Consider the following 20,322-nt stretch of genomic DNA (forward strand, 5'->3'; position numbering starts at 1 on the left):
AAGGAGTTAAGGCTGTCGGCTCCTATGGTTTGTCAAGCCCTCTTCAGACGCTGCGTAGCCCATTATTTCAACTGCCTTCTGTGCTGCTGTGTATCCTTTGTTGGCAACTTTGTTTCCAGGCAAGGCGCATACATTGTACACACTGCGCACCATTGAGAATCGCTCTCCCAAATGGCATTGCAGAGTAGCGGAGAGCTGCCTGGCCATGCACGGTTTGGGAAGATATGGACCCAAGCATGTGCAGGACGTTCTTCTCCTGTGCACAACTTAGTCTGGAGGTCTTCTTTAGGTTCCTCAGTACATGGCTGAATCGTGCATTGTGTAGCATTTTTCTGAAATCTGCACTTTCTGCTGCATTGGACACGCTGCAAATGCACCAGAACTGGGGTGTGAGTCGGACTACATTGCGGTACATTTGTGCTGTGTACACACAGACAGCTAAGCTGTACATCAAATGTAAAGGCGCATGCAGACAATGAACATTTAGCAGCTAAAGCCATCATCTTGGTCACCAGGGCTCTGTACAGGCATTTCCTGACTTCTGCAGCTTTTATCCAGCCTGGCTGATTGCTTGTCATCTACATTATATTTTTGCCTGATTGCTTTGTCCTTGGCTGTCTCTTCACCCTCTCCACAGGGCAGTGAATGCCACTCCACCAAGGTGACAAAGCTTGCGCTGTCACTACTGAACAGCAGATTGTTGCCAGAGATGACCACCTTTGTTGGGGGGGGGGGGGGGGGGGGAACCTGTTTCTACCTGGCTTAATTGTGTGTGTTTGGTGGTGTGTTAAGGTGTATATTCAAAAGCCCTGCAAGCTAATTTGGGCACAAGATGACCCAAAAATTATTTGGTGTAAGGGGCACAATAAATGACCAGTGTAGAATATTTGTTAATCTACCGATATGCTACTACTTAACCTCCCTGGCGTTATGATTATTTCCAGATTCAGGGTCTAAAAGCCATGCAATTTTTTTTTTTTATTTATTTATTTTTTTTATTTTTTTTCACGAGCTTTTAGATCCTAAAAACAAGAACAAAAACATACCTCAGAGATCTGCAGCAGTTCCTGCATGTAACTCACTCATGCATGGGATCACTGCTCTAACATGTGGATTTCAGTCCCTGACTCTGGATTACAGCCTTGGTTAAAGGACAACAGAAGTGAGCGGTATATGGATTCCACCATATTTCCTTTTGAAAGAGACTCTGAAGCGAGAATAAATATCGCTTAAGAGCTCATAGTTAGCAGGGGCATGTGTGCCCCTGCTAAAACTCCGCTATCCCGCGGCTAAACGGGGGTCCCTTCACCCCCAAACCCACCGCCGCAATGCTTGGTCGTAGACTTGGTCGTGAGTGGAGGCAGGGCTGCAGCAGTTAGCCCTGCCTCCAGTCGCGTCTATCAGCGGCGCATCACCGCCTCTCTCCCGCCCCTCTCAGTGAAGGAAGACTGAGAGGGGCGGGGGAGAGGCGGAGATACGCGCTGACAGACGCGTGTGGGGCAGGGCTGCGGCGGTTAGCCATGCCCCAACCAGGAAGCGCTCCCCGGCTGCACCGAGGGGATTTGGGGGTGAAGGGACCCCCGTTAAGCCGCGGGATAGCGGCGTTTTAGCAGGGGCACACATGCCCGTGCTATCTGAGGTCTGAAGCGAGATTTATTCTCGCTTCAGACTCTCTTTAAGCAATAACAGTTGGCTGGCAGTCCTGGTGATCTGATCTATTTGGCTGCAGTAGTGTCTGAAGTACACCAGAAACAAGCATGCAGCTAATCTCATCAGATCTGATCATGGCAGAAATGCCTGATCTGCTGCATGTTTGTTCAGGGTCTGTGGCTATAAGTATCCGATGCAGACGATCAGCAGGATAGCCAGGCAACTAGTATTGCTTGAAAGGAAATGAATATGGAAGCCTCCATATACCTCTCACTTCAATTGTCCTTTTAATTCACATAGTGAATTGGTAGTTGCCGATATTTTTCTGTGACCTAACCTCTCTCAACCCTCACACAGAACCCCCTAATGGTGCCCAACCTTTAAACTCACTCACTCACTCACTCACTCACTCTCTCACACACCACTAACTTTAATCCTGTGGTGCTAACCCGCAAAACCAATTTGTATGCGCCCCTTAACTGTTCCGGGTTAGACGGGTTGCTCTTTACAGCTCACTTTGAAGTGGAGCATGGCTGGTCCTGTGTCTGCCATGATGGAGATCCTTGTGGGAGGTACAGTGTCCTCATACCTCAGGATTGTGCAGTGTATTTGGAATGCAAGGCAGAGGTACTTTGGTGCCTGGTGAGGAAGGTGCCAAGACAAGAAGATGGCCATTGTCCTTTTCTCCCATTTCTGAGACTGCAGTTCCCTTCAGCGACTGCTGTCAGCATGCTGATGGAAAGCTATATCCAGTTTTACCTTTCTGCATAACTGGACAGATGTTAAGATTAAGAACACCACTTCATTTGACGGAATACTTTTTTTGTGTGAATGATTAATATGGAACATAGGAGCCAGTTTGTTAAATCCAGGACCCACTAGAAATACTAATGTCTGGTATGTTGCATGCAGTTTCCAGTCAGAGCGAGGGGTCGAAGTGATAATTGCCGGTATGTCCAATCTGCTCCCGATTGAGAATGGAATTGATTTTGTACTGTAGTGATCTGAAAATCGTTCATGAGCAGATCGATTTCATGTCTGAAATTATCTATTTGACCCCTTATCTGATGGGAAGATGCATCATGAGTACCGGGCATGAGACTAATGTCCATGGTCATTTGATGTGACCGTTTTGTGAGTGCAGATACAGTATATCTCCATCTCCAGGGTGGTAAAATTCTACTTGCTTGTAGTAGTAAAAGTTCCACCTTCACCTTATAGGTCAATACACCTTGCACATAGTTTATCCTCCAGTTTTTTTTACTTTCCGCGAATAGTGCAAAATCAATCTGGAGGCGTCCACTTGATATTCCTTCTGATTTGGTTTCAAACATTCTGGCTCCCACTTGAGTGACCACTTCTACATACCTAGTTGCTCATGAATTATTAACCCTGTGCATGCCCTGATTTTTTTTTTTTATTCTGGCCACCCACCTATCCTCCAGTTCCCCTTTTATTGCTCTTACCTTTCCCATTCTCTGACCTGCCTGGGCACATTTGCAAGTGTCTTCATCATAGACTGAATGACCTTCCAGATTCAGGCCATCAACACTATCAACAATTTTAGGCATTGACCTTGCAAGACGTTGACAAGGCCTCCAGATCTTGTTACATCTTTCGCCTCAGTATCCATGATGAAAGTTGGCACACTGCTGCTACACAGTTGAGTACAAATGCACTTCTCAATCATTGTTTGAATTTTAAGTTTCTTCAGCTAGAATTTCAGGATGGTCCAGAGATCAACACCTGGGACTCCATACTTTTCATTGATGTGGTTCTCTGTGATGGGAAAAGATTAAGTAGCATTACAGTTCTGCAGATTGAAATTTAGGAATACATAATTTGCAGCTATGGATGAAAAACTGTGCTTAGACTTGTTTTTAGGAAGTGGGTCAGACCATGAACTTTTTAGCACCAGTTTGTAGAAACCAGTAAACGGAGAGAAACCCGAAAGTGAGGCATGAGTTGAAGCAAGGGCATGTTGGCTGCCTTGCCTCGAGTTATTCCAAGTCCTGGATTAGGGCATTCTGACCTTCAGTTGTCCTGGCTTAATATTGAAATCCCATCAAGGACACTCTCCACATAGCTTGACTGTTCCTGCGGGTTCCCTAAGAGTTGTCCGGCTCCTTCATACACCCCAGTAACTTGTTTGTAAGTTTATTGGTTTCTTCAGAATTTGGTTCTAAATTGTAATACAGACATTAGATTATGATCCTATTGTTTTAACTTAAAGGACAACTATATTGAGAAAATATAGGTGAGGCCATATTTTCTTTTAAACAATACCAATTACCTGGCAGTCCTGATCTATTTGGCTGCAGTAGTATCTGAATAGCACCAGAAACAAGCATGCCGCTAATCTGGTCAGATCTTACAATATTGTCAAACACCTGATCTGCATATGCTTGTTCTGGGTATATGGCTAAAAGTATTAGAGGATCAGCAGCATAGCCAGGCAACTGGTATTGCTTAAAAGGAAATAAATATGGCAGCCTCCATGCCGTTCTTACTTCAGTTGTCCTTAATGTGTTTTTGTGAACTTGAGCTTCTATGAGGGAAATGTCCACTTTGCATTCTTGTGGAGAGAGGGGGAGAGGGAGGGAGAGAGAGAGAATTTTACGTACTGCTTTAAAGGGAACCTTAACTGAGAGCGATATGGATGTTTCCTTTTAAACAATATTAGTTGTTTGGCAGTCCTGCTGATCTCTTTGATTGCAGTGGTGGTTGAATCACACACATGAAACAAGCATGCAGGTAATCCAGTCTGACTTCAGTCAGAGCACCTGATCTGCATGCTTCATGAGGGGCTGTGGATAAAAGCATTAGACACGGGATCAGCAGGAGGGTCAGGCAACTGGTATTTTAAAAGGAAAAATCCATATCCTTCTCAGTTTAGGTTCCCTTTAAGACACACTCCATGGGCAATCTGCATCAATAGAGGGAGCCTTATCCATTCTTACTGGTTTACTTGCTTGAGCTGTGCTGCGAACCCTTACCCATACACTATCCAACTGACCCCTTATGGGCTGCACGGTGGCGTAGTGGTTAGCGCTCTCACCTTGCAGCGCTTGGTCCCTGGTTCGAATCCCAGCTAGGTTAACATCTGCAAGGCGTTTGTATGTTCTCCCCGTGTCTACGTGGGTTTCTTCCGGGCACTCTGGTTTCCTCCCACATCCCAAAAGCATACAGATAAATTAATTGGCTTCCCCCTAAATTGGCCCTAGACTACAATAAACGACATGATACATACGACTATGGTAGGGATTAGATTGTGAGCTCCTGAGGGAAAGTTAGTGACAAGACTATATTCTCTGTACAGTGCTGTGTAAGATGTCGGCGCTATATAAATACTAAATATGACATGGCATTTATTTATACCTGGGTTATCTGTCAGGCCACCAGTTAAGGGCCCTTTTCCACTAGCAATCGCAAATTACAAATGCCAGTGATTGCAATTGCGATTTTTCATTTTGCATTGCATTATCCCTCTTAAAATCGCCCCAGAAAGAGATTGTGATTTGCAAATCGAATCACTATAGTGGAAAATACTTCTTATGATTTCTATGATAAAGTAGCAACCCTAGCGATTTAAAAATCGCTAGCGATTTGTGATTCAGCTGTGCAGTGGAAAAAGGCCCTTAAAGCTAATAGCCAAGCATGATAGCAGAGCCTATTGTATAGCTGAAGTCTTTCTGCATTTCTGCAGGTACCTATGGCCACTTTTTTTTTTTTTTTTTTTGCATGGCTGTTTTCAGTGCCACAAATCCTCTTGTAGCCCTACAACCGAGCTAGATGGTGCCTATCCCTCACACAATTCAGCACTCCACTATAGCCATGTATCAAACACAAGGAGGCACTCCACTGACTATTTAAATGTAACATCTATTTAATGGCAATACACATGGTTCGCAGTCTCCCTTTCCTCAAAACATGTGTATTGCTATGTTTTTAGAACATTACATTACTTGCCAGTGGTGCGCCTTGTTTCTTTGCTTGAAGCATGGCTGTTTATGCTGATGGCATGTTTCTTGCATTATTGATGATCTCCATCCCCCTATTGTACAAACAGTATATGTTTGGAGGGATGTGAGAGGGGCTCAGATTGTTGGTGAACCTGAAAAGGTTGATGCCTACCTAAGAAGAAGGAAGCCTCTGGATACTGTAAAGGCTTCCTGTGTCCTGCTCGCCAGGTCCCTCGGGAACCTTGTGCACGAGTGGCTCCAACTTAGTGTGCAGGCGCGGCTATTCTTGTGCAGTACAGTTGCACTTGTGCCGAGAGGAGCCCCCCCCCATGTCTATTCCAACAAGCCCTTTGAAGGGTCTGCACTGAGGGCCAGAGGACTCTGTGAGAAGCCTCTATAGCAGTTACGGCTAACCTTGGCACTCCACCTCTGCTTCTGCATGATAGGATTTGTAGTTTTGTCACAGGAGTGCCAAGGCTAGCCATCACTGCTCCATTGGATCCGGAGGCTCCTCTCTTAGGCAAGTGTGTGTTTTTCGTACTCTTGGTTTGGCTCAGGTACACTTAAGTAGGTGTGTGCATGTATTCTATGTGTTGAGAGAAGTCTGAAGTGCTCTGGTGTGACCTGTTAGTACAGGGGTTCTCAAATCCTGGTGTGCCTCAAACACCTCCCATGGGTGCCGTCTCAGTCATCCCCACCCTTTGTGCATTTCTATCAGGCAAGGCAACAGCGCAGTGATATACAGTGCGGCTGTATTACCCCCCCCCGTCCCTGCAGACATCAAATCTGGGTGGAGTGACAGATCAGTGTGCCTTGGCCTGGTTAGGTAGGGAAATGTTTGTCCAGTTAATGGGGGTCACTTACAATCTGGAGCTGGTACTGAGGTGATGCTGCATGAAGGGGATGTTACTAACTGCAGCAGCTATGTGAGGAAATCTCTGTGCTCTACAAAATTGACTCTTTAGACTTCTGTTCATTCAGAGGGGATGCTGCATAATGGGGATGTGAGGGATGCTACCTAATGAGGGGAGTTACTGATTTGGAGGGGAGCGCTGCCTGATGCGGAGTCAATGATTTCAGAGGGGGTAATGTTGCCAAACGTAGGGGTCACTGACTATATGGAGGGGGGTAATGCTGCCTAGGGGTGGAGACAGTCATTGACTATTTGGAGGGAGGGGTTCTGCCTAATAAGCATCACTAGCTCTTTGGGGGGGGGGGGGGGGGGTCGGTGCTATGCTGCTTTATAGGGGTCAGAGCAACATTTTGGTAGTTTTTGCTGAGGGGGTTACCTTTAAAAGCCATCAAGGGTGCTATCACTTAAACATTTTTTTTATAACCACTCTTAGTATATTCTCTGTGTAGGAATAGAGTGCATACTTATGAAATAACCACTGGGAGATTTGGGCGTAGGATACAGCCGATATACGGCTTACCCTGCTCCTGCATAAGTCCCGGCGGTGCTAATTACTATTTCCCTATCCAGCTTGCCGTGGATGGTAGGGAATTATGTAATTTGGCTTCCAGCTATTGCTGGCATCTGAATTAGTGTTTTTAAAAGTAATTTGAGCTTCCTCTTTTGGTGGTGCCCAAATTACTCTCAGCGTGGCTATAACCGTAATCCCTACTACAGCCTATGGTAGCGCTGGATGCTCCCAAATCTCCTGCGCTGTTTTAACAGCACTCGGTTAGAGTAAGCTGCTCAGATGTTGTATGCACAGGTAGGTGTGATGTGTTTATATTCCGTAGGACTGAGTTTCTCGGATAAGCATATATGAGGGAAAAAGTGTGTGTGTGTGTGTGTGTGTGTGTGTGTGTGTGTGTGTGTGTGTGTGTGTGTGTGTGTCTGACCTTTTCTGCAGTGCTGTAAAGAGTGTATAGTCTTGTCACTTAAGGCCTTCCGAGGGGAAATATTAAATCTACTAGTTGACCTAAGTCCTTTAAAAAATGGCTCTAAGTCTTCGCCACATGTCCTTGCGCATGCGCGCACATATGCCTAATCTGTCTCCCTGGCTCTGTCCTCCTGTCCCAACGGCTGTGCATGCTGCACATGCGTAGTAGTGCAAACTAACGGATACAGGGACAGAATGACGCAGGGACACTTAGGTTTTATTATATAGGATACTTACCTGGGGTTTCTTCCAGCCCCTAGAAGTCTTGTGTCCCTTGCTTCAGCTGCAGTCCTTTCTGGTGTCCCGCTGGCAGCCTCTAAGTATCACCAACCCCTGATGGGTCAGTGTCTTCCACGCATACGCATTGCGTAGTGCAGGTGCACATGAGCAGAAGACACCGACCCATCGTGGGACGGCGATCCTTGGATGCTTCCAGCTGGACACCGGTAAGGAGCTGCGAAAAGGGACACAAATGACTTCTAGGGGCTCAAAGAAGGCCCAGGTAAATAAAACTAGATTTAATATTTCGCCTTGGAAGTCCTTTAACTGTCCCTCAAAGGGGCTCACAATCTGATTCCTACCATAGTCTAGGTCCAATTTAGGGGGAAGCCAATAAACTTATCTGCATGTTATTGATGTTTATATTCTGTGTAGAGGGACGTGGTATTCTGTGTAGTGTAAGATGCTGTGATGTGTATATTCTGTGTAGAGGGAGCTGAGGCTCTCGGATCGGATGTGTATAGTCATTGTGCAGAGAGAGCTGTGAGGTGCTCTGATATTCTTGTCTCTGGAATCTGGCAGTTTCAGATCCAGCTGTGATCACTAGATTTGGGATGCTGCCATCTTGTCAGAGTGGAAAAGTAAAGCAGCCATTAGCTGTCCTGTCCTAAAGAAACAAAAGCTGCCCCCCAGCCCTCCCCCTTGCAGAGCTGTGTGGGCGGGAGGGGGTGGCACACAGGAAGCCCCCACCTCCTCTGCATGTGCTAGCAGTGCGGGGACACAGGCCTGTGTATGTTTCTGCTATATGAGCTGTACTGTATGTCCCCTCCCCCATGTGCAGGCTGCTGTTCCCAGGCTTTTCATCTCACAGGCCATGTGACTCATCATATACACCTAGAATAAGCCTGCAGTGTGACGCCAGTTAGCCCTCACTGCCGCTCTTTTGGGAGGGGAATACTGGGCAGACCTATCACAGCATCTGGCCTCCAGCACCTCACATTACTGTACTTGCTGTACACTTGTATTCCTCTGCATCCCTGCTGGTATTTTGCTTTGTGTGTCATAAAGCGTCGGTCTAATTATGGCTTGTTGCCGACCGGTTTTAATTGCCCATCGGCTCAGATTCCTTTTGAAATGACTCTCCATCCTAGATCCCAACTCCACCTTCTCGTGAACACTATTGCTGGAGGGTCTAGCGCTCAAGGCAAGCCTTTATTTCAGTGAAAAACAGATCTCCATCCACCTGAAAGACGACTTGCACCTGTGTAGCTTTCAATGCTGTAGAAGTGACAAATACAATCTGCAGTGTGTTGCTTTATTGATCATTCTCCTCCCAAGCTTGCAGCAGGCCTTGCTATCTGAGCTGTTGGGCTGTTTTGCACACGAACCAGGATTGACCTCTGATCAATGATTGAGCTAATCAAAATGAACATATTGTCTGAGAAAATGATTATTTTAAAGGGAACCTGAAGTGAGAGGGATATGGCGGCTGCCATATGTATTCCCTTTTAAAGGATACCCGAACTGAAATGTGACGTAATGAGATAGACATGTGTATGTACAGTGCCTAGCACACAAATACCTATGCTGTGTTCCTTTTTTTTTTTCTTTCTCTGTCTGAAAGAGTTAAATATCAGGTATGAAAGTGGCTGACTCAGTCCTGACTCAGACAGGAAGTGACTACAGTGTGACCCTCACTGATAAGAAATTCCCCTTTTTATCGCTTTCTTGCTCTCAGAAGCCATTTTCTGCTAGGAAAGTGTTTTATAGTTGGAATTTATTATCAGTGAGGGTCACACTGTACTCACTTCCTGCCTGAGTCAGGACTGAGTCAGCCACTTACATACCTGATATTTAACTCTTTCAGGCAGAGAAAGAAGAAAAGGAACACAGCATAGTTATTTGTGTGCTAGGCACTGTACATACCCATGTCTATCTCATCATGTCACATGTCAGTTGAGGTATCCTTTAAGCAATACCAGTTGCCTGGCTGGCCTGCTGATTCTCTAATACATTTAGCCATACACCCTGAACAAGCATGCAGCAGAACAGGTGTTTGTGGCATTGTCAGATCTGACAAGATTAGCTCTATGCTTGTTTCTGGTGTAATTCAGACACTACTGCAGCCAAATAGATCGTGATGCCAGGCAACTGGGATTGTTAAAAAGGAAATAAATATGGCTGCTTCCATATCACTCACTTCAGTTGTCCTTTAAGCTTCGTATACACGTTCAACTAAAGTGGTTTGAAACGTCCTAGAAACAGATTTCATCATATTGGACAAAAATTGTAGAAAAATGCAGCCAAATGACAAGTGACTGATATTGCTCATTTTGGCCAATCCATCTATCCTATCAACTGACTGTTGGGCAGATATCGTGCAGTTGTGCGTGTGTGTGTGTACGTTTGACATTGTTCTACAGAATGTGCACATGGTCGCTTAGCACAGGTGAGCAGTATTAAATGAATTGGTAATTTACAATATTGGTGTGTGGGAAAATGTCAGCAGAAAGACTTCTGTTCAGCCTGCATCTTTGTATAGATCCTTTCCAGGCAGTACTTTTTGTAAAGGATGAATGAAATGCTGAGAATCCCCCATGAAGAGATGGACTAGTCCAAAATCTGTCAGATTTCTATTAACTAGTGCAAGTGACCACAACATAAGAGAGAAGTAATTCATAGCTCATTTTACTCTGGAAGAAATATACTACCTTATTCGTATGTGTTTACATGTTTTTTTAAAGAGAACCTGTAACAAAAAACTCCTGGGAGATGCCTACCTCGGGAGGGGGAAGCCTCAGAGTCCCAATGAGGCTTCCCTGTCCTCTGTAGCCTGGGGCAATCCAGCGCTGGCTCCCCCAAAACTTCCTCAACAGTTGCTGCACGGCAATATTTCCTGTGATACGGCGCAGAAATGGCTCTTCATTCAGGTTAAAGCGGAAATTGCCGAGCCTGATCGATCCACTCTACTGCGCAGGGACAAAGGACTCGCACCTGCGCAGTAGAGCCGATACAATCAGGCTCGGCTATTTCCGCCTGAACGAAGAGCTGCTACTGCGCCTGCGATGGATTGCCGTAGGTAAATATTTAGTTCATTAGTTACATCAGTGTTCTCCCCAGAATTTTTTTTTTCCAGCCGGGTGGCATGAAAAAGTAGCCGGATGGGGCTAGTTAAGAGAATGCAGGGCCAGTGCTTCTGTGCACAACATTTGCCTACAACATAGGAGGTGAGCTGATGACAGCCGGGTGTTCAGCAAAAGTAGCCGGGTGGGGCACCTGGCTAAAAGAGCCTGGGGAGAACACTGAATCATCTAGTGCTGCAGCCCCTACAAGTCTCTCAAGCTGTGATCACACACTGTTTTTTCTTTACCTTAAATTGATTCTTTTTTTTTATTCTATTAGATACAGACATGTTGTTTTTTCAGTTATCCCCTGAGGTCGGAGCCCTCCTTCAGCCATCTACAAGTCTGAAAGCTGCTTGGCTGACGGTTAGTGGTTTAGCTACAGGTAACATGGTGATGTCACCTGCTCACCTTGGCTGAACCATATGACAGAACCTGCTGCTCCACAGAGAGCTCTGCAGCCCATTGGGTGAGCCCACAACCAACACTAGAAGAACTCTGTGGTTTGGGGTGACTAACAAATGTGTGTGCAGCTTTGTCAGCTATATTGCAAAAGGCTCCACCCATCTCAGTATGTAAAATCAGTAAAGTGACTGCAGCTACTTGCTTACAGTCTTGAGCAGGATTCAAACCCATCCTCAAAGGAAACACCCTCCACCAGTATGCTTTCTAGCACCCATTACATTCCTCTGAATCTTATCATAGAGCAGTCTGTCTGCCCACACACTGCAGTGATTTGCGCCAGTGTTGTATGATAGAGGAGCTCACTGTGACTCTTACTGGCGGACAGGTGTAACTTTAACATGGCCATTGGAGGTCATTTGGAGTGTATATGTCTGGGATGACAACACTTTATAGAAAAGGGGGGGGGGGGGGGGCTGGGATGCACTGGCTGGTGGTCAGTTGGTCATCGCTATATAGAATGTTGTTACCGCTGTGCACCACTTTTGCCCCAAAATAGATTGAAAGATCTATCCACAGCCATGTTGCAACACAGATATTATTCCGGTTAGATAAAATTATGAAATCTGAAGATTGATCAGGCTGCAATATCAAGTAATGTATGGGCACCTTTAATGATATGACTAGCTCAGTGATCGGCAAACTTGGCTCTCCAGCTGTTAATTTCAATAGTTTTTATTGAGTTTTTAAGTCAAACAATACAACACAGTACAACACAGTCTTATAGATCTATAAGTGAGTTACATGTTGGGTAATCACATACAACAAGGCATGTCAGTCTTCTGACATGCTGTACCATCAAACTTTGAAAGCGGATAAGAAGGTAGATCAATAATGGAGAATACAGTACCAAGAATATTACAAAACATAACCAAAGACAGTTTAAGCTCTGTTAACTAATATCACTACTGCTAGAAAATAGACGCAACCGTTATGAGTAAGTAAAAAAGCTGCACCAGGACGTGTCCTGTACCCGACACGAGCGGCAGCGTTTTAGATTGGTCGATCTAGTCAGGGGAGGAGGGGGGGGGGCCTGGAATCCATATTTCACTTTATTTTGAGTTAATAAATGAAGTTTGGGTTTTCCAATTTTCCTGTCTTCTCTTTCTGGGGCAATCCTTCCTGAGGGATTGGAGAGCTATCTTGAAGACAGGTGAGGGAATATCTCTTCCCACGGGATCTGCAGGTGATCAGTTGGTCTCCTAGGGGAGGAACGCTTGATGAATAAGATTTCCATGTTTAAGTTCTGGTCCACCAGGTTATGGAGTTGGGCTAATGATGGAATTTGGTTGTTACCCCAATTGCAGAGTATTAGCTGACGGCCCGCACAAATAATGTGGGTGATTTTTGTTCTATGTGCACCTGGGAAAGTTTCCACTTTAATTAGCAACAATCCTAATAAAGGGTTTGGGGTGGTGACCTGGGATGTAATTAGAGATATTATTTTGAAGATTTGGGACCAGAATGGTGTGATGCAGGGGCAATCCCATAGTATGTGGTCCAAGGAACCTTGTTGGTTACATGATCACCAGCATAGGGGAGAGGGCTCTCCAGCTGTTAAGGAACCACAAGTCCCACAATGCATTGTGGGAGTCTGACTGCAACAGTCATGATTCATAAAGGCAAATGCATTGTGGGACTTGTAGTTCCTTAACAGATGGAGCCAAGTTTGCAGATCACTGGACTAGCTCTATATACTCTTAAGACCTGTAAAATTATAGGCCAGACATACAGTTGAACATTAGAAACTACCTTGCCATGGGACACCCGGGCCTCTGTCACACTGACTGCTGAACTGCATGCCTGTCTGACACTTCAGCCTCCTGTCTGTCGGCCACTGAGCACCTCTTGTGCTGCAGTGTAGTGCAGCGTTGGTTACACCGTATCACCCAGTGCTGTTACCTGGCACCAAAGAAATTGCATCATATCACATCTGAATATGACTCTGCAGTGGCCAAATGACTCTGCTGCTTGTGCCAAGCAATAGCGAGCACCAGCTGTGAATTAACCACTTTTAGCCTCCCATGAGAGAAAGGCCTTAGTGATGGGATGTGATTCTGTAACAGGGCTGTGGAGTCGGTACACAAATCCTCCGACTCCGTTTATAAACCTTCCGACTCCAGGTACTCCAAATTGCTCAGACTCCATGGTCCTGCTCTGCAATAAATACCAATTGACATTAGAAGCGATGGGACAGTTAGGTGATGGGGCTGGTATCCTGTGCTTTGTACAGATCTATAATATAGATATTATGAAGCAAGGCTGCTATGGGACAGTTTGTGATGAGTCTCTATGCACTCTGTAAAGTACCGCTATCTAAATGCATTATCGGAGTTGCTGGTTGCTCCTGTGTTGGTCTACTGAGGCATCTGACCCCTGCAAAACCATCATTTTCAAAAGCTGACCTTTATTACGTAGCTTCTCTTCCATTTAATGTTTAGCTTTGACAAGTTGGGAAAGTCAGAAGCCTCGTTTTTACTGTCACTTTAGCTTTTACAGTCTGTATTTTTGGAAAGGGATTTTTACATAGTTCCAGGCAATGGATGTAATAGGCCTGCAATGCTGTCATTCCTAAACCTAGTAGCTGTAGAGTACAGTGTTGGCCAACAGTAAGAACAAGATGATTTGAATCGTGATACCATTTATTGGCTAACATAAAGAGAAACCGTAACCAAGAATTGAACTTCATCCCAATCAGTAGCTGATATCACCTTTTCTTATGATGAATCTATTCCTTTTCTCACTGATCATCAGGGTGCTCTGTATGGCTGATTTTGTGGTGAAAGCCCTCCCACAAATGGCAGTGCCTCACAGCACTGAGGTACTGACATCACACTGTGGGATTCTTGTTGCATTGTGGGAAATAACAGCTGTTTACTACTGCCAAAGAGCAAGCAGCATCTCCTTCCAGTGACATCACCTGCTAGCAGTAAGAAATGTCACCATGTGACAAATTACAGAGAGTCATCAGGTCAGCAGAGAGCATCATTGGGTGCCCCCTCCCCTCACTTGCGCTACTACACAAAAAAAGGCTGAAAGGCAGGGCACTGAGGATTTTTTGGGGTGAGATAAGGGAGTAACCCCACCCAAGGCGGTAGCAGCAGGAGGAAGTCTTTATTGTGGAAGATTTGAGATTTTGGGCAGCGCCCTCCAGTTTATACCCTTTAGGGCACTGAGGATCGTCAACGATCCGTCACACCCAGGCCATCGCTACTTCAGCCTGCTGCCATTGGGCCGGAGGCTACGGACCATCTCCACTAAGACCACGAGACACAGGAACTCGTTCTTCCCCGCGGCGGTCAACCTCCTAAACTCTCTCCATATACTACCATCAACGCAAGTCCCAATGAGCAGCGGGGCTAGCCGCGATACGGCCGATCAGTTAACTGTACCAACCGGCCCACAAGACTATCAGACATATCTATGTCACACTGGGACCGTAATGTATACTGTATTGCAATTCAATGTTAACTTGTCGCAAAAGCTGTCTGCTGCTATCTGTCTCTATCTAGGTTTTCCTTTTTTCCTCCTGAGCTATATGTATTGTACTGTATTGTGCCAAAAACAATTCCGGACATGACCCAGTCATGCTCGGCGAAATAAATGATTCTGATGTCAATGTAAATCAGGGAGAGGAAAGATTTTACAACGGGCAAACACTTACTAAATAATTTATACGTAATTATTTTAAAAATTAATCACTTTTTTTATTATTTTTACATTATTTTCACTGTTCCTATAGGAGTCTGAAGAAGGCTTACTAGCAAAAGCAAACTCTTAAAGAAGAGTTTGCTTTTGCTAGTAAGCCTTCTTCAGACTCCTATAGGAACAGTCTGAAGAAGGCTTATTTTTTTTCTTCTGAGTTAAACAATAAATGGTATCATCCTAATTCAAAACTTCTTGCTATTCCTAAACCTGTCATTCCTACGTACTGACTCAGTATAGGTCCCGTAAGGGCCCTTTTCCACTAGTAATCGCTAGCGCTTGTGCTAAACGCTAGCGATTGCGATTCAGTAAGTACCTAAAAAATTTCTGCGAACGTGATTTTGCAATGCATAGCAACATCACGGTAAAAATCGCCCCGCATCACAATTGCGGTTTGGTAAAAATCGAATCGCGGTAGTCGAAAATACCTACTGAGATTCCTATGTTATATAGCAAACCCTAGCGATTTAAAAATCGCTGGCAATTTGTGATTTTGCCATTCGGCATTGCAATCGCCGCAAATGGGAAATGGCCCTTAAGGAAGGTTGGTTGCAGTTGGCCAGGTGAGAATGCTGACAGCTCTGTATGGCCTTGGCCTTTTTCTAGTGCTACTTCCCTGTAACATCCTCCACCCTCAGCATTGTGTAATGGCTCCTCTGCAGTCTGTATCGCTGCTTGCATAATCTGTGTGGCCTAGACTCTGATAATCTGCAGCCTCCGACAATTGTCACACTCGGGCTGAATTCATTAGTCCTCCTGCCCTGCAAATAAAGAGCAGCCATATTTAGCCAGTGACCTGAATAGGGTGATTGTGCTGCATAAGGCTGCAGCTTGCGTGGTGAACAGCAGGGGCCTCTTTGTGTCCTAGAAATGGCCGAGTATTGGACGATGCGGGCAGCTGTGCTCACATGCCATCCGCTCTGGTGCCCCCTACCAGGCCACAGCATCACTGCTCGCTCAAGCACATGAACAAAATGGCTGCTGGGGGGGGGGGGGGGGGGAATTAGGAGGGAGGGGGGGGTGTCTTCAACCATTCCAGCACATGCTGGCATCTGTGCCTGGTAGTGTCCCTTTATCTGGTTTCCTCAAGAACTACATACATCAGTGCCAGATTTCCTTCTCCTTGTCGGCACATGTGCTGGGACTTGTGGTTCAGGGACAGATGACGAGGCACACGTTGCTTCTTTTGTCAGTTAATCTGTGTGCGTAGTTTTTCCCTTCACGGTGTGCGTCTTGCCCCTCCCCCACAGACATAAATGATCTGGCAGTTCCTGTGATGTATATTAACACCCCCACTCACCCCTCCCTCCCTGCAGTGTCCTGCGAGCTGCACATTCCTTGTTGTGTCATGTCTGATTGCTGACACAGGAGTGGAAGGTGTGCACAGTGTACTTAGTATCCCAGTGAGGGGAAGCACTGCTGCACTTGCACCTTATTTCTGTATGTATCTAATCTGATGTTCTGTAGTGCTTTACAAGGAGTCTGAAGCCCCCCTATTCAAGAACTTTGAGAAGGCATAGAGAGGCCAACACTGGTGTGGTTCTTGATAACTCACAGCTTTTCTTCCTTCTGAGATCCCTCTAAATATGTCTGTACCTTACTCTAACCCCCCCCTCCCCCCCCCCCCCCCCCCCCCCCAATGTTTTTGTGTGTTGGGCTGCTGCAGGGATTGTAGCTTCAGTAGATGTTCAGCAGATATAATTGTATTTGACAAGGACGAAAACCAGAATTATAATTTGGCCACTGCTGGAAATGTTGCTGCTAAAAATTGTGGATTTATATTGTATGCTGTGTTCGTGTTGGCTGTAATTAATGTTACGCTCATTTTATTTGCAGTAACAAACATGGTTATTACGGTTCACTTTTGGGAGTCACTACTTTATCTAAATCGTCAGCAGTCAGAAATAGTTGCTGGGGCCTAGCAGCTAGTACCAGACCGCCCTGTCAGCCGTGCTGAACGCTGGATACCTGCTGCATGGTACCCAGATAGATCATAGTGACACAGAACTACTAGGGGCTAAAAGAGCATGAAAAGCCCTCTTACTAAAAGTCCTTGTGTATAATCTGACTTGCTTTTAGAGATACTGTGCAATGTTAGATACTTGCCTAAGTAGAGGGAAGCCTCTGAATGGTTCTTCATCGCCCCCCCCCCCCCCCCCCCCCCTTACTGCTCCACTGGGACCCTTTTCTTCATGATTGCACAACAATCACTGCACTGACAGTCGCACAGAGTTGCCTGTGCATGGAGGGAAAGCCACGCATAAAGGGCTCCATGATACTGCACGGGTTGCAGACTGTCATTCTGCCTGCGCAGTGCAGCCGTGCTCATTCACATACAGGAGCATGGCCACGTGTACTTATTTGATGCCCTTGTTGAACATGTTTGGGGGAGGGGGGGGGGGTCCCCGGTGTTGGTGGAGGTGAGGAGGGTTGGGGAAGTCTCTGGACTATCCAGGGCTTCCCTCAACTGAGGTAAATATCTTGTCCATTGATGCTGATATCATCTTTGTCCGGTCCCTTTAAATTTACTATAAAGGGATTTTACTGTATTTGCTGGTCTCTGGTGTGCCACCCGTGTACATCTGATTGGTAGAGCCCTTTATATTATCTTTTTAGACTCTTCTTCAGAACGCACAGTCACACTCCTTTTATTCTCTTCTAGATGATGACGAATTGGATGAAGAGCTTTCTGAAGTGGAAACGCCTAAAGTAAAGAAAAAGAAGAAACCCAAAAAAGCTCGAGAGTCCAAAACCCCCAAACCGAAGCGTGCAAAGAAAGAGGTGAGTGATGGTTGGACGGAGTGCGTCACCTGTCCAGGCCACCTGAACTGGTCTTGCCACACCTCTACCTTTCTATGGAGGGATGTTGCAGTGTGTGTTCTCATAGCTGAGAGGGTAATTGGAGGCAGAGTTAAAGCGGACCTGAACGCAGGACTTCCTTTCTACTCTAAAGATTAAGTTGCTGCTTATTTTTGTAAAGAAAAACATTTCCTTGTTACAGCTTCCAGAACCCCTACTGAGATTGTGCAGACTGGTTACTTCCTGGTATCATGGGAGCACAGAAAGGGTTTACCACCCGTGCTTACATATTAGCTAAGAGTTCGTCAGCTAACAGCTCAAATTACACTGGCTCATTACTCGCTGAGAAGGGAGTATTAGGCTGTTCTCTATAAACACACATAGGGTGGATTTCTCGAGTACATATTATGCGGGCGCCGATCAGTTGGTGTCAGGGTGAACCGAATGACTGCTCTCCCTGCTGCTGCTAAACTCTCCCTGCTGCTACTATTCCCCCTCCAAGTTGTAGCAACTAGAAGGTAGATGTAATTAGGAGTCTGGCAGTCGCTGGATCCTCGCATTACTCTTTCCCACCCTGCATAGCACTAGTGCCATGGGCGCACCGAGCTTTGGCGCTGGGTGCTGAAATTAACTGATTCAGATTTTTGTTTCCTTGTCTCCTGTGCAAGAGTTAAGGTCTGCTTTAAGGGTTTCTTCCAGCAGGTGACAGTGAGTTACCACCGCTACTCATCCCCAGAGGCGTACGAGAGATAACGGCGCTGGAGACTTGGGCGCAGGATTCAGACCGTATATGGCTGATCCTGCTGCTGCACAAGTCCCGGCCATATTAAATGCAAATGCAGTTGCTGGAAGCCAAATTATGTTTTAAAAGTAACTTCAGCTACGTCTTCAGACGGCGCTGAAGTTACTCCCTGTGCCTGCTATAGCCGTAATGCCTATTACGGCCTATGGTGGCGCCGCCTGCGCCCAAATTTCCTGCGCTGCGCCCAAGTCTCCTGCGCTGGTTTCAGCGTGTTTGTCCCAGAGTGGGGCACTATTCTTTCAACAAGTTACCTTCATGAGTTTTAATCTGGTTTTCTGTTCCAGGATTTGGATGACAGCTCTGGTGAAGGAAATGACTTTGGGGATGATGATGGGGTTCCTGTTCGCTCAGACAGTGAAGGCAGTGATTACACCCCTGGAAAGAAGAAGAAGAAAAAGATTGCACAAAAGAAAGAGAAGAAACCTAAGCCAAAACCCAGGGATGAGGAGGAAGATGAGGACGACGACTCGAGGGTGAGTGGCTGTTACTTATCATTGACTATACTGGGGACTTTAGGAATACAGCTCAGATGATCTGGCTCGATCCACGCATCTTTGTCTTAAGCCTGGTACATATATGCAATTTAGATAGGCCAACTTTACCATGTAGTATGAGAACTTGCATACACAATCCTTTCATACTATTCCAACGCTGTTTGACCTCATGCTGAATAAAGGTGGTTACAATTGGCCAGTGATAGGCCATTCAAAAAATGGATGTGTATACACCCTTATAGGTAAGAAATGAGTGCCAGCTGCAGCTATAGAGCTGGGCCGTAGAGTAGGCTTATTAAGGTTGAAAATTAAAATTCCGACCAGGTTTGCTGGATCACAAAGAAAAGCCAGGAAAAACTTTTTTTTTTTTTTTTTTTTTTGCCATTGGTCTGCTGTCCTGACAGGGAGATGTAGGGTGGTGGTGGTGGTTTGGACTCAGCCTGGCAATCCTCAGTCATCTTTTCCCTTTATTGTGACAGAACGTGTCTGTACTGCCTCGTCCACGCATGTGTCCCGATCCCTGCCGGGCATCAGTCCTTGTACATGTGTAATGTTCAAAAAAACGAGCAGAAGATAAGCGCCCATGGGGACGCGCCGGAATCGATCCAGCGACTTGATTCAGCGGTACAAAATGTACCGTCTATGCCTAGCATTAGAGGGCATCGATTCCGGCGCGTCCCCATGGGCGCTTATCTTCTGCTCGTTTTTTTGAATTGCTAGCTGTGTGCAGGGCTGTGGAGTCGGAGAGTCTGAGTCGGGGCAATTTTGGGTCTGAGTTGGTGGTTTCATAAACTGAGTCTGAGTTGGATGATTTTTGTACCGACTCCACAGCCCTGGTTGTGTTTCACATGCTTTACTTGTACTAAAACTTGCATGAGTCAATTTTTTTTTGCAGCTATTGGTTCAGATGTTTGGAGGTATTGGATATCCGTTGTGGTGCCCCCATTAGCTTTGTACAAACAGCTCTTTCTATTAGCTGTGAGGGGCGTCCTCTCTCCTCATGCACAGTGTCTGCAGTTGGTTGGCTTTTCTACATAGTCATAGTCATGCATTTTGTTCTTTTTGTTTACAGGAGCCGAAGACCTCAGCTCAGCTGCTGGAGGACTGGGGAATGGAAGACATTGACCATATGTTCACAGAAGATGATTACCGGACTCTGACGAACTACAAGGCCTTCAGTCAGTTTGTCAGGTAGGTGGACTTTCTTATTTAAATTTG

The 20,322-nt window shown here is 45.8% G+C and overlaps 1 protein-coding gene across 7 annotated transcripts in view; it reads left to right on the forward strand.

Annotated features, from left to right (window-relative positions):
* CHD4 (chromodomain helicase DNA binding protein 4) overlaps positions 1-20,322 on the forward strand; it is a 69,022-nt gene that overhangs the window by 13,041 nt on the left and 35,659 nt on the right. For all 7 annotated transcript variants that reach the window (XM_068257676.1, XM_068257679.1, XM_068257678.1 and 4 more), the window contains exons 3-5: positions 17,672-17,790; positions 18,895-19,083; positions 20,177-20,295. In XM_068257676.1, coding sequence (XP_068113777.1) covers positions 17,672-17,790; positions 18,895-19,083; positions 20,177-20,295 — 427 coding nt within the window. The remainder of the gene's footprint in view (positions 1-17,671; positions 17,791-18,894; positions 19,084-20,176; positions 20,296-20,322) is intronic.

Source organism: Hyperolius riggenbachi, chromosome 10 (assembly GCF_040937935.1).
Source record: "Hyperolius riggenbachi isolate aHypRig1 chromosome 10, aHypRig1.pri, whole genome shotgun sequence".
Classification (NCBI taxonomy): Eukaryota; Metazoa; Chordata; class Amphibia; order Anura; family Hyperoliidae; genus Hyperolius; species Hyperolius riggenbachi.